The 12,329-nt window shown below is 46.6% G+C and overlaps 1 protein-coding gene across 1 annotated transcript in view; it reads right to left on the bottom strand.

Annotated features, from left to right (window-relative positions):
• Positions 1-12,329, bottom strand: part of JAM3 (junctional adhesion molecule 3) — a 13,329-nt gene continuing 1,000 nt past the window's right edge. The window contains exons 3-10 of the mRNA XM_008567136.1: positions 12,283-12,321; positions 11,705-11,818; positions 4,828-4,980; positions 4,160-4,362; positions 2,920-3,019; positions 1,312-1,438; positions 1,171-1,225; positions 1-813 (exon numbers count right to left, since the gene is read on the bottom strand). Of these exons, the coding sequence (XP_008565358.1) occupies positions 778-813; positions 1,171-1,225; positions 1,312-1,438; positions 2,920-3,019; positions 4,160-4,362; positions 4,828-4,980; positions 11,705-11,818; positions 12,283-12,321 (827 nt within the window). The 3' untranslated portion in view covers positions 1-777. The remainder of the gene's footprint in view (positions 814-1,170; positions 1,226-1,311; positions 1,439-2,919; positions 3,020-4,159; positions 4,363-4,827; positions 4,981-11,704; positions 11,819-12,282; positions 12,322-12,329) is intronic.

Genomic DNA, 12,329 nt, shown 5'->3' with positions numbered 1-12,329 from the left:
TTTAGAATGTAAAATTTTATAAAATAAACAAGACCCATAGAAAAGCACATTTCAGTACCATTTTAAACTTAGGCTAGGATGGAAGTTTTCCTTAAATCCTGACCCACTCTTGGACAAGCAGGATTCCTCAGGTAAGAAGATCCCTCTTCCAGCAAGCAATTTAACTTCCTGATTTTGGTTGGTTTTATAAAATGCTGACAGAGAAAGATTCTCCAAGATAGACACTAAAACACTGATCAACAGCCTTTAGGAAGAAACGGTGTGGGGTCTGTGGGCCATGAAACAAGGTCCCGCATAAAAAGCCTTCTCTGGATTTACTGATGCAAACTGCGGTGACAGGGCTTCATGCTGTGGCTCATGTTGCTGGTGCCATGCAACCACCTTGTCATGTCACAGCACTCATCCTGGCTGATGAGCCACCAGTGGCAAATAAGGTGTTTTCACAGATCCATAATGCCCAGCACAGGAGAAGTTATGTGAGCAGATGTTTAGTATCATCCTAACACTCATGGAAATCAGGCCAGAAGCAGACTGGGATCTCCAGCTCAGTGAACTCACTCAGTTTCTTTTCCTTGTAGTTACTGTGCCATCTTGAGGAAAATTCTTTTATTCATGGAGCTTGTTAAAGTATAAAAAAGGAGCAGTGGTCACTTTGGCCAAAATAAAAAGCTGCTGCATGAGTGTCTAGCTCTGTCCGAGTGCACTCGCATCACAGCTGCCCTTGACAGAAGTTTGCGGTCGAGGTATTTGCATGTGTTCTCAGCCACACCCCAGGACTCAGATCACAAACGACGACTTGTGTCTGAAGTCGCCCTGCAAAGCCAACATGAAGTTAGAACCTATCAAGAGGCCTGGGGGGTAGCAGGAAAGGAAAAACACCAGTGAAATCTGACATGAGCTAAGCATGTCCCTGAGGAGGAAACTAAGGGCAAAACTAAATTAAATAACCATTCTTAAAAAGTAGCCTCCACTTGGGCTTGCCAAGTGTGCATCTCAGTGTGTGCAGATGACTGCAAAGGGCTGAGCAGCTCAGGGTCTGCAACGTAACTCGGAGATCTTCCTCCTGGCGGACCCACTGGGTTTCCATGGAGAAATGTCATTTGCCCTGCAGCATACACCCAGATCTCCATGTTTCCTAAATGATGTCTGCCCTCTTCCCTCACTCCCTACCTCCTCATCTGTCCTGATGTAGTTAGCGCCATCTGGCTTCCCTGGGGTCTTGTAACTGTGGACAGGAGAAAAGAGCAGTTCAGTGACATGTCACATCAGAGCCAGCTTGACCTTTGCTTTCTGCACGTAAGGCAGGCTCACCTTTCCTCATCCTGCTTGTTGATGAAGTAGCCACGCCTGTATGCACAGCAGATGCCCAGCGTTATCAGTGCCAGTACAGCAAGGACAACCAGAACCCCCCCAATAATTCCGCCAATGTTCAGGTCATCTGAAGAAAAGGAGATGTGAGGGAAGAGATGATACACGCTCTGATCTTTAAAAAGACCCTGAGCCCACTGTGCCCACCCCACTTACCCCACCTAGCCCTCTGCCCCTCATGCCTACTCCAGCCAGAAGAGCAAACAGAAAACATTTAAAATCTTTCTAGCCTAGGACATGCAGGACACCATAACCCCTGATTTCACACATAAAAAGTGCCGAGACTTCCACAGTTCAAATGCAGTTACACTTTACACTGTATAAAAGGGGCTTGGCGGTCTATAAAAACCCTCTGGCTAAACGCCTGAGAATGTTATCAAGGAAATGTTCACATTATAAGAACAGAATTAAGAGCCAGGAGTCCTAAAGAAAAAATAAATCCCTAATTTCTAGGGCCTGCCTTCATTGTAGATTACTTGGAGTAGGAAAACTAGTTTCAAGCCTTCCTTGAAAGTAAAAAATACTAGATGCAAACCTGCCTTTCACTCCACGGGCTGCCTGGCCTCCTACCTGCAAGCCTCTTAGAGGAAACCCCCTGGAATTCCTTTTCTCATTTCTCTATGTGTACTGGGCAGAGGCACTTGGTCACTTTCAATGTGGGGGCACTGGTGGCTGTTTCCTTTATGCAAATAACAATGCATAGAAAAATACATGGGGAATTTATCAACAAAAGTGAACTAACTTGGAAGGTGTTAAACTTCTCCCTTATCTAGTTCTCAAATGTGAGTGTACATTTAAAAATTAATTTGAAAATTTTATTTTAAAATGTTAATTTCCAAGCTCCATCACTAAAGACTCAATAGATCTGGGGCAAAACTCAGGAATCTTCCTCTGGGAGAAAACGACCCTAGAGGAGTTTCCCTATTTTGACAGATGAAAAGAATCACCTTGAACACTTGTTTTCCACTCAGGCATTTCTAGCACACCTCTGGGCTAGGCCCTGGAGTCTGTGTGTGGAACGGTGGTCCCAAATGGTTATCATTAGGCAATTTTGGAAAACACCACTGTGGGGATGGTTGCAAACAGGTAGGAGGGTGGGACTCAAAAAGCTCCCCGAGTGATTCAGATACACTTTACCTGCCCCCATGCTCCCCTCAACATCTCGACCCTTCAGAACCAGAACCCCAGAGATAATGTCATCACAGAACAGGGTAAAGTTACTGGGGATAAAGCTCTGTCTCAGTTTCCTGCAAAGTGATAATAACTCCATAAGTTCCTGGAGACCTCACATGACCTTATGTTTTGACAATGCTATCAACTGACAGTTGATTAAACTCGCTGTGAGAGTTACATGACTGGCCCTGCTTGTCGAGACCCAGAGCTCTCTCTTCTTTCCCTTCAGTGTTCACAGTGGATTTGGGTGGATCCAGTCAGCACCAGAAGAAAGTTAACCCACAGCCGAAGAGCTGTCTAAACCGATTGTCTAACATTAAATTTGAAATGTTCTATTCGCTTCCACTTCCGATGAAATTTTCTTGAAAAGTAACTCACAGACTTCCATCTCTTGCTCCTCACACCTGGCGGAGCCGGCGTCATTGGAAGCGATACAGTAATACCGCCCAGAATCCTCCTTGTGAACAGCCGTGAAAACCTGGTTCAGAAAATGACAAGTAAATAATTAGACCAATCACCAGGGCAGAGACCTCTGAGAGGCTGCCACCCAAGATCTCACTGGGTGCAGAAAATGGTCAAATGTCTGCTTGCTTGCTTCAGGTCTCCCAAGGCTTCTCAGGCCCTGCCAGGTTCCTCCCTGATAGGCTTCTCTGACACTCTTGCCTGAGAGTTCCTGAACAGTGACATCCCCTTGGTATTTGGAGATACCGACGCCTGGCAACATCCACCATGAGATGTTCGGCCTGACTTTTATTCTGGTAAAGGGATGCTCTGATAATGTCTGCTCCACAGGCAGCACTTTGGCAAAACAAATACAGAGAATCTGTCATAATCTGCCTGATGATCCACAGACCAGAAGGCACCTCCCAGAGGAGAACTACACATAGGAAAAGCCTGCTGTGGATTGCTGCTGAGGTCAGTCTGTCCTTCAGTGTACGACCAATCTTGTTTCCTCTCCTCCACCACCCACCTTCCACCACCACCACTGGGTTATTCTGAAGCAAATTCCAGACACGTTTTATCCAAAAATACTTCAGTGTGTATCTATCTCTGTAAGATAAGGACTTTTAAAAACCGTAATCTCGATACAATTATCATGCCTGAAGCAATTAATAACTGCTTACCATCATCAAATATCCAGCCAATAACCAAACTTCCCAGATTGTCTCACCATGATTTTCACCATTGATTATCCAACCCAGGACCCTAATAACGTCCACTCATAACGTCTGCTTAATATCCCTCCTCTGTCTCGTTTAACCCACAGGTTTCCCTTCCTTTATTTTACCCCCTTAGGACTTGCTTATAAAAATGGGGAGGCCACTTTTCCTGTACAATCTCCAACTTTCCGGATTTTTAGCTTGTCTCTCCTGATAGTTGTTCTTTCTACCATAAGCATCCCTTGTGCCAAAGACACCTCCACTCTCGCCTCTCGGAAGAACTCTTACCAGAGTGCCTGTGTCAGAGTTTAAGAGAAAAGAGGAATTCCGCCACTTTTCCTGTACAATCTCCAACTTTCCGGATTTTTAGCTTGTCTCTCCTGATAGTTGTTCTTTCTACCATAAGCATCCCTTGTGCCAAAGACACCTCCACTCTCACCTCTCGGAAGAACTCTTACCAGAGTGCCTGTGTCAGAGTTTAAGAGAAAAGAGGAATTCCGGAAGCGGGGGTTGGCCCTGGAGTCCGTGGGCAGTGGCATGTCGTTGCGGTACCAGCTGTAGTGAGGCCGAGGGGAGCCTTCGCCCTCCTCGCAGTGCAGCGTGGCCACCTTGCCTACAGGAACAGCCTTCGGCACTCTGCAGACGGGGGTCACCGGCTTCACTGTAGGAACAATATGGGCTGCTGCTCGCAATCTCAGCAACACGGCTCCCTTCTTACCAAAGCCCACAGGGAATCAGCTCCAAAGACAAGGAAGCCAGCCAAGGGCCTCCTGCACCCCTGCAGTCCCCATGATCACATCTGCAGACTCATTTGCCCCCCCACCCCAGGCACCTCTAATCCCTTCCCCCTCCAGGAGGGGCTGTGGAGGGACTGACGGTGCGCTGAAGCCCCTCCTACGGCTGGTGGAGGAAAGAGGCTGAGCTGCACGTCCCTCCTCACCTTCCACCCCACTTGGGCAGCCTCGGCTCCCAGAAGTCCTCCCTCCCTAAGTCATGTGACAGCTCAGGGATGCAGCTCAGGAAGGAATGAAATCAAAGCAAGAGTTGATCTCTTCTACCCTATGGAGCAGAGATGCATGAGGCCTGAGATGGGGTGAAAATGTTTTACCTTCACATGCGTTCCTACCTTGCACAGTCAACTCAATGGCAATCTCATCAATTTCTTTGCGGTCATTTCGAGCAACGACCTCGCAGCGATAAAGGGCCGAGTCTGTCCGTGTCACATTCCAGATCTTCAGGGAAGTTTTCCCCAATAGCTCTGCACGACCTGCCAAGTCTCCTGTGTGAAAGAAGACACAGGACCCTAAGGCACTCTTTAAAGATATCTTTGCTACTCGAGGAGGGTGGTTTCTGGGGCCACAATTTGATGCCACATTAAGAAGACTGTAGACTGGTTTCTGTTTCTATCCCCATATAACAGAAGTGACTCCCTGAGAACAGGAACCATGACTTATACCTATTTGTAACCTGAGCAGCAAAAACAGCCCCTGGTGTGTAAAAGACAAGTCATTATATGTGTCTCTGTTGTTAAAGCCAGGAACCTCATCTCCTCCTCATTCCCAGGAGGGATTCCCCATTAAAAGAAAAACAAAACAAACAACATTTAAAAAACAAAAACAAAAAAACTAACCTTCCACAAAGGGTCCTGGGACAACTGGATATCCACACGCAAAAGAATGAAGCTGAACCTCTGCCTCACTCCATATACGACAAAGACCTAATGTTAGGAGGTAAAACTGTAAAACAGGCTGGCTGGTCAGCTCAGCTGGTGAGAGCACGGTGCTGGTAACACCAAGGTCAAGGGTTTGGATCCCCATACCAGCCAGCCGACACAAAACACAAAACACAACAAACAAAACAACTATAAAACTCTTAGGAGAAAAGCAGGTATAGATCTTCATGACCTTGGATTAGGCAATTATGTCTTAGCTATGACACCAAAAGTACAAGCACACCCAAAAAGTTACACTGGACTTCATCAAAGGACACAGGCAGGTGAAAAGACAACCGATCCACAGGTTAGGAGAAAATATACGACAGCGGACTAGTATCCAGAATAGACAAAGAATTCACCAATCAACAATAAACAGACAAATAACCTAACCAAAAAATAGACCTGAGATTTGAATAGACATTTCTCCAAAGAAAATATACAAATGACCAATAAGCACATGAAAAGGTGCTAAGTATCATTATTCATCAGGGAAAGGCAAATCAAAACCACACTAGATACCACTTCATAGCCACTAGGATCCAACAGCCAGACAGTAACAAGTGCTGGTAAGGACGTGGGGAACACACCGCTGGCGGGGATGCAAAATGGTGGCACTACTTTGGAAAACAGTTTGCCAGTTTCTTAAAATGCTATACATGCAACTACCATATGACCCAGCAATTGTATGAGGGCTCATGGAAAAACAGAATTAACAGATAAAACGAACATTGCCATGAACTTTTTGAAGTAGCCTTGTACTCTTGGTCATTATCCCAAAGATGAAAACTTATATTCACACAAAATAATGTTCATAGCACCATCACTGATAACAGTCAAAAAGTGGAAACAACCCAAATGTACCTCAGTTGATGAACAGATAAAATAATGTGGTATATCTACAACAGAATATTATTCAACCATTAAAAGGAGGGAAGTTCTGAGACACTCTACTACCATGGATGAACCTTCAAAACATTATGCTAAGTGAAAGAAGTCAGCACAAAAAATTGTAAGATTTCATTTACAAGAAACGTCTGGAATGGGTTAACCCATTGAGACAGAAATTAGATTAAGGGCTGCCAAGGACTGTGGGGAAGGGGACTGACTACTATTGGGTGTGGGGTTTCTTCTGGGGATTGATGAAAATGTTCTGGAATTTGACAGTGGGGATGACTGCACAACTACGCAAATACATTCACCACGACCACTGAATTGTACACTTTAACAGGGTGAGAAGAAACAGAGCACGCCTGGGGTCACAGGCAGGGGACGAGGGCAGCATCCCCTGCCAGGAAACAGGCAAGGAGCACGCACCCCTGCCAAGAAACAGGCAGGGAGCAGCCGAAAACACCACTCCCTTGCAGGTGTCCCACCACAGCCACTGCCACAGCCACGCCTGCCGTCCCCTGCCAGGAAACAGGCAAGGAGCACGCCGAAAACACCACTCCCTTGCAGGTGTCCCACCACAGCCACTGCCACAGCCACGCCTGCCGCAAGAGCTGCTCGACACCACAGCAGTAGCCACAGCCACCGTGCAGGCAGCCCGCCAGACACCCGACTGCACTGACACAAGGAGAGCTGACAGTGGAGACCGGAAAAAGAAGACAATGTCTCTCTCCTCAAAGCCCACCCCAGCGTGATAGAAGCAACCGCTCTACCACGCCCCTGCTTTATTTCTGATTTTAATAATTTCTGTCTTCTCGCTTTTTGTCCTGATCAGTCTATCTAAAGGTTTGCAAACTGTGTTGATCTTTTTAACAAATCAAAAAAAAAAAAAAGACTATTAAGCAGTCTACATAGCACATTGATATAAATATCTTAATCAAACATGAACTTTACATAATTTTTTTAGGATATAATAATCTTTATATATATGATATAACTTTTTAAATATGTAACTATCATTCATTTTCTTTGACAGACTTTGTTATAGGAGACTGAAGTCAAGCTCAAAACCCATTTCTCGTTATGATCTGTTTTTCCCCTTACTTTCTTTTCTTTCTAATGACAATATTGAATTTTCTAAATCAGATAGTTAAGAACATTTTTGTTTTCAAGAGTTCATCACAATACATTTCTATATTATTTTTTTAAAAAGGGTGAGACATGCTGTAGGAATTATCTCAATAAAAGAAATTTTAAGCGTTAAGGGACACAGTGAAATCTTTCAAAGAAGCATGAAGAACCTATAGAACAACAAATAGGGAAAGGAGTTCAGAAAAAAAGAATGACCCAAAAAAGTACAAACTGTTTCTAAACCTTACAGCTGGTGATAAGTGTATAAAATATATATTACCATAATATAATACAAATAGGAAGATGCTTAAGAGAAAGAATGAACATTTTCAATGCCTTCTTCATAAAAAGGTTTTTTACATGGTTGTGATTAGTAGATTAGAGTATCTATCATGTAAGAAAATAGTAAATAAAAACCTACCAGGGTAGTCTTGCATTGAGGCAAGAGAAGAGACCAAGCCGACTCAAGCTTTCCTCCAGCCCTCATATTGTGATAAATACTCTCCCTCAAACTCCCCATCTTTTAATTTTTAAAAAAAATTTATTTATTTTTTTTGCATGCTAGAATTGTTGCAGAGCAGTTGCGGGAGGGAAAGGGAGAAGGAAATAGGGTGTGAGTAAGAAGGAGTGGGGCTTAGTTGAGGCCCGTGGAATCCCCCTCATTCCAGCAGAGAACACTAGGGGGGTTCTGGTGGCAGCCTGGTCATCACTGGGCTGGTTGCAGATGTTGTGGGGGGCATGGCTGAGGCCATTGGCTCCACCACTGCCCTGGCTCGGGAGCCTGGGACACTTCCTGCAGCAGCTGGGTGGTCAATGCTGGGCTGGTTGTGGATGTTAGGGGGCTGGGTGTGGCTGAGGCTGTCAGTCCCCCACTGCCCCAGCTTGGGAGCCTGGGGCACTTCCTGTGGTGGCTCGATGGTTGTCACTGGGCTGGTTGTGGATGTTGGGGGGGCATAGCTAAGGCCATCGGCCCCCCACTGCCCCAGCTCGGGAGCCCAGGGCGCTTTCTGTTGAGGCTCAGTGGTCGTCACTGGGCTGGTGGTGGTTGTCAGGAGGGTAATGGCTGAGGCCATTGGTCCCCCACTGCCGTGGCTTGGGATCCTGGGGTGCTTCTTGAAGCAGCTTGGTGGTTCTCACTGGGCCAGTTGTGGTGGTTCTCACCAGCCACTCTCAGGTGGGCATGGCTGAGGCCCTCTTCCCTTCTCCCTCTCTGGGTTGGGACCCTGGGGGGCTTCTAGTCCTTCTAGGTTTTACAGGTATTCTTTGGTGGTGTTAGACCTTTACTAGTTAGTATCAGACTTTGCCTCTGATCTGTGCATATTCTGTTTTTTCTTTCCATTCTGTGTTGCATTATTCACTGTTCCCACCACTTAAACTCTGCACTGGAACTAATTTATAGTCCTTTGCTTACTTCTAAAATGGAGGAACTTCNACAAAACAAAAGAGGTGGGGGAGGGCCCACGTTAGAGGGAAAACAAAACTATCTGTAAGAGCCTACAGCTCCTGATCCGGAGAACACAGAGCAGAGAGACCACAGAGAGACCACAGAGAGACCGATCATTTCCACGAAGGCTTTCCCCACCCCTGGCCTCTCTGAGCGCTCTGATGGCACTGCTTTGAGTGCACCTGCCCTGGTGCCCCTGCTCACTCCTTGCCTCCCTCAGGAGAGGTCNTTAAACTCTGCACTGGAACTAATTTATAGTCCTTTGCTTACTTCTAAAATGGAGGAACTTCTTGTGGGGACCAGCACTTGAGACCGGTGTTTGAGCTAAATTGCTTCATTGCTGCTGATTCCCTGGGGGAGGCTTTTTGTGCAGCTCAGGTTTTAATTGTTGACCTTGTAAGTACTTCCAGGTCTTGTGAGGTCTGGTACACCTGGGTTGTGTGGAAACTCTGGTCTGGGCCTGAGTCTTTTCAGCAAACTGCAACTGCTGCAGTTCTATATTCCTGACTAGTCTCCACGGACTGATCCTGTGCTGACTGGAGGGCAGGTCAGCTGTCCATGCTGTGCCCCAGTGTTCCCCTGGTGGGCCTGTCTCCCCCACTGCCCACACTCCAAACACTTCCCATGGGATGGGCCATGTGCTGGTCCCTTGCAATGACTCACCGGCCTCTGAGTGGCTCCTTTTTTCAGTTGTCTGTGGCCTCTCATTCCTATGTGGGTCCCACAGGAACCCTGCTAGTGGTCTTGCTGGTCTGGGGTCACCAAGGCCCTCTTCTCCCCTGCAGCCTCCAAGCGATATCATAGGAAGGGCACAGCTCTGGCTTTTGCCAGCTCCTGCTCCACGTGCTCACGAGCTCCTGCCTTGAAGCGGCTGGGGCTCAAAATGATGAGAGCTATTCTTTCTTTGTCTCATCGTGGCTTCTCCTGTGTTCATGTGCTGTGTAGGTCTCTCCTCTTCCCCTGAGCTCTAGTTGCCCCAGCTTGGCTGCTGTTGCTTTCTAATAGTTGTCTTAATTCCCCATCTCTACAGCTAACAGTAAGATATTTAATTCCCACAAAAAAGTTTCTTTAAAGGATTTCTGACTTGATTTCTCTGATGATCTAAACTGCACGTATAGGGCTTAACAGAGTCAGCCTAGTGGCCAAAGAAAACTGATTTATATTCTTAGAATAACATTTCTATCTCTTCAAAAATAAGAGGTAGGAGCCCTGATATGATCACTGCACACAGTATGAATGTACCCAAATCTATTGTACTCCGTATATATATACATAAATTGTCATGGGTCAATTAAGAAAAATAAAAAGAGAGAGAAAAAAAGAGAGAAATAGGGAGTAGAACAGTGGTTACCGGAGGGAGGGAAAGGAAGGAAAAGGCTGGGGAAAGATTGGTGGACTAATATACAAAGTTACAGTCGGATAGGAAGAATAAGTTCCGGTGCCCAGGGGTGACAACAGCTAGTAATACTGTAATGTATATTTTAAGAGAGCCAGAAAAGAGGATCTTGAGTGTTGTAACTACAAAGAATTGATCAATGTTTAGGTGACAGCTATGCTAACTATTCTAACTCGATCATTATATAATATATGCATCTATGGAAACAACAAATTAAACCCCATAAACATGTACAATGAAAAAACTTTAAATTACAAAACAAAAGAGGTGGGGGAGGGCCCACGTTAGAGGGAAAACAAAACTATCTGTAAGAGACTACAGCTCCTGATCCGGAGAACACAGAGCAGAGAGACCGCAGAGAGACCGATCATTTCCACGAAGGCTTTCCCCACCCCCGGCCTCTCTGAGCGCTCTGATGGCGCTGCTTTGAGTGCACCTGCCCTGGTGCCCCTGCTCACTCCTTGCCTCCCTCAGGAGAGGTCATGTCCTTCACTCTGTGCCATCAGGCCCTCCTGCAGCACAGCTATCCTAGCAACCCTCCCCTGGACTCTCCATCACCTGTGCCTCCACCTCAGCTCAAGCCACCAGCAGCTCCCCCTGGGTCCACAGAGGAACTCTGACTTGGGCCCCTGCTCTGAGACTCACCCATTCCCAGTCTCTTCTCCACAAAGCAGCCATCTCCTCTCCCCAGCGCAGTATGACCGCCCTGCGTCCTCTCAGAACCACTCAGCGTAGCCATAGCCTCATCTCCTCCCAGCAGTGGTGGGGAACGTGCAGCCTCCCCCCAGCCATGCAGGCTGTCACTTCCGCATCTTCACACCAGCACCCTTTCCTGGACCAACACCTTTGCCCATGCCGCCCTTGCCATCTTGCATGGCTCCCTGCCCACTCTTCACACCGCTGCCCAGCTGCTGCTTTTGGGGAGCCTTCCTTGACCACTGTCCTCCCCCCCACTTGGTGTCATCCCAGGGTGCCCTGTGCTGACACTGGAATGAGGTCCTGCCAACCTGTCTAGCAGGGGCTTTCTCCTTGCAGGGAGACACGATGGGGGACTTGGTAAACACCTGTTGTCTCCTTGCTGCTGCGCATGATCCATCTGATCAACTCACTTCTGTCACTCCTGTCATGGATCGTGATACAAAGATGGCCTAGGAAAGTGTTCACATTGATTCCTCAAAAAGATGAGTTGTGGACAGACTAAACGAACTAATGAATTGATATTTGCTGAAGTTACATGACAGGGAGGTTCAATATATTATTCTCATTACTTATGCACATGTTCGAAATTTTCCATAATAATAAATAACAAAAACAAAACAGTCCTCACTACAGACGCAGGTTGCCTGTCCAAGGTGAGTTTCTGGCCATAAGCACATGCCTGGGCCTGTGGACAAAGGACAGGTCAGCAGGCAGAGAAGACAACGGGATCATACCCTGAATGCTGTTGTCAAAAAACACATATGTGGTTTGGTCATCTTTAATTTTCTTCCATTCAATCCTGGGATCATTTGTCTGTGAATCCGTAATGATACAAGACAGCTCCACACCTAAAGAGCAAAGGAAAAAAGGACTCTCAGTGACTGCGGTGGAATGCTTCTAGGTTTACCTGTGCACCCAACCCTGCATGCTGTGTAGAGTTTGAGAGACTGCTCATGCACCATAGAAACCTGCCCACCTCCAGGCTCCAAGAGACTTTGAGAAAAGATGAGTTTTTGTCAGAAAAATATAAAGACAATTAGCAAGGATTTTACCACATATAGTATACACTCCCTTAAAATATGCTGCATGTACATAAATGTCTTTGTGTGTGAGCATGAAGCCGGGCAGGAATCTGATGCTGACCAGTACAAACCCACACAGAGTGTGCTGCAGGCCTGTGGACATGCTGCACGTGAGCAGCCACCCCCCAACATCTCCTCGGCCTGACATACGTGTCCTGGCATGGCTGCAAGACCACCACATGTCCATTAGGTGGTGCCCATTCTCCTTATAGCGTGTGCCTCGTACTTACTTTCAAATTCCTGCACCACTGGGTTTCGGTTGCTGGATTTGAGATTC

Source organism: Galeopterus variegatus, unplaced genomic scaffold (genome assembly GCF_000696425.1).
Source record: "Galeopterus variegatus unplaced genomic scaffold, G_variegatus-3.0.2 Scaffold295, whole genome shotgun sequence".
Lineage (NCBI taxonomy): Eukaryota > Metazoa > Chordata > Mammalia > Dermoptera > Cynocephalidae > Galeopterus > Galeopterus variegatus.
This window is presented reverse-complemented; position numbering and strand designations above follow the sequence as displayed.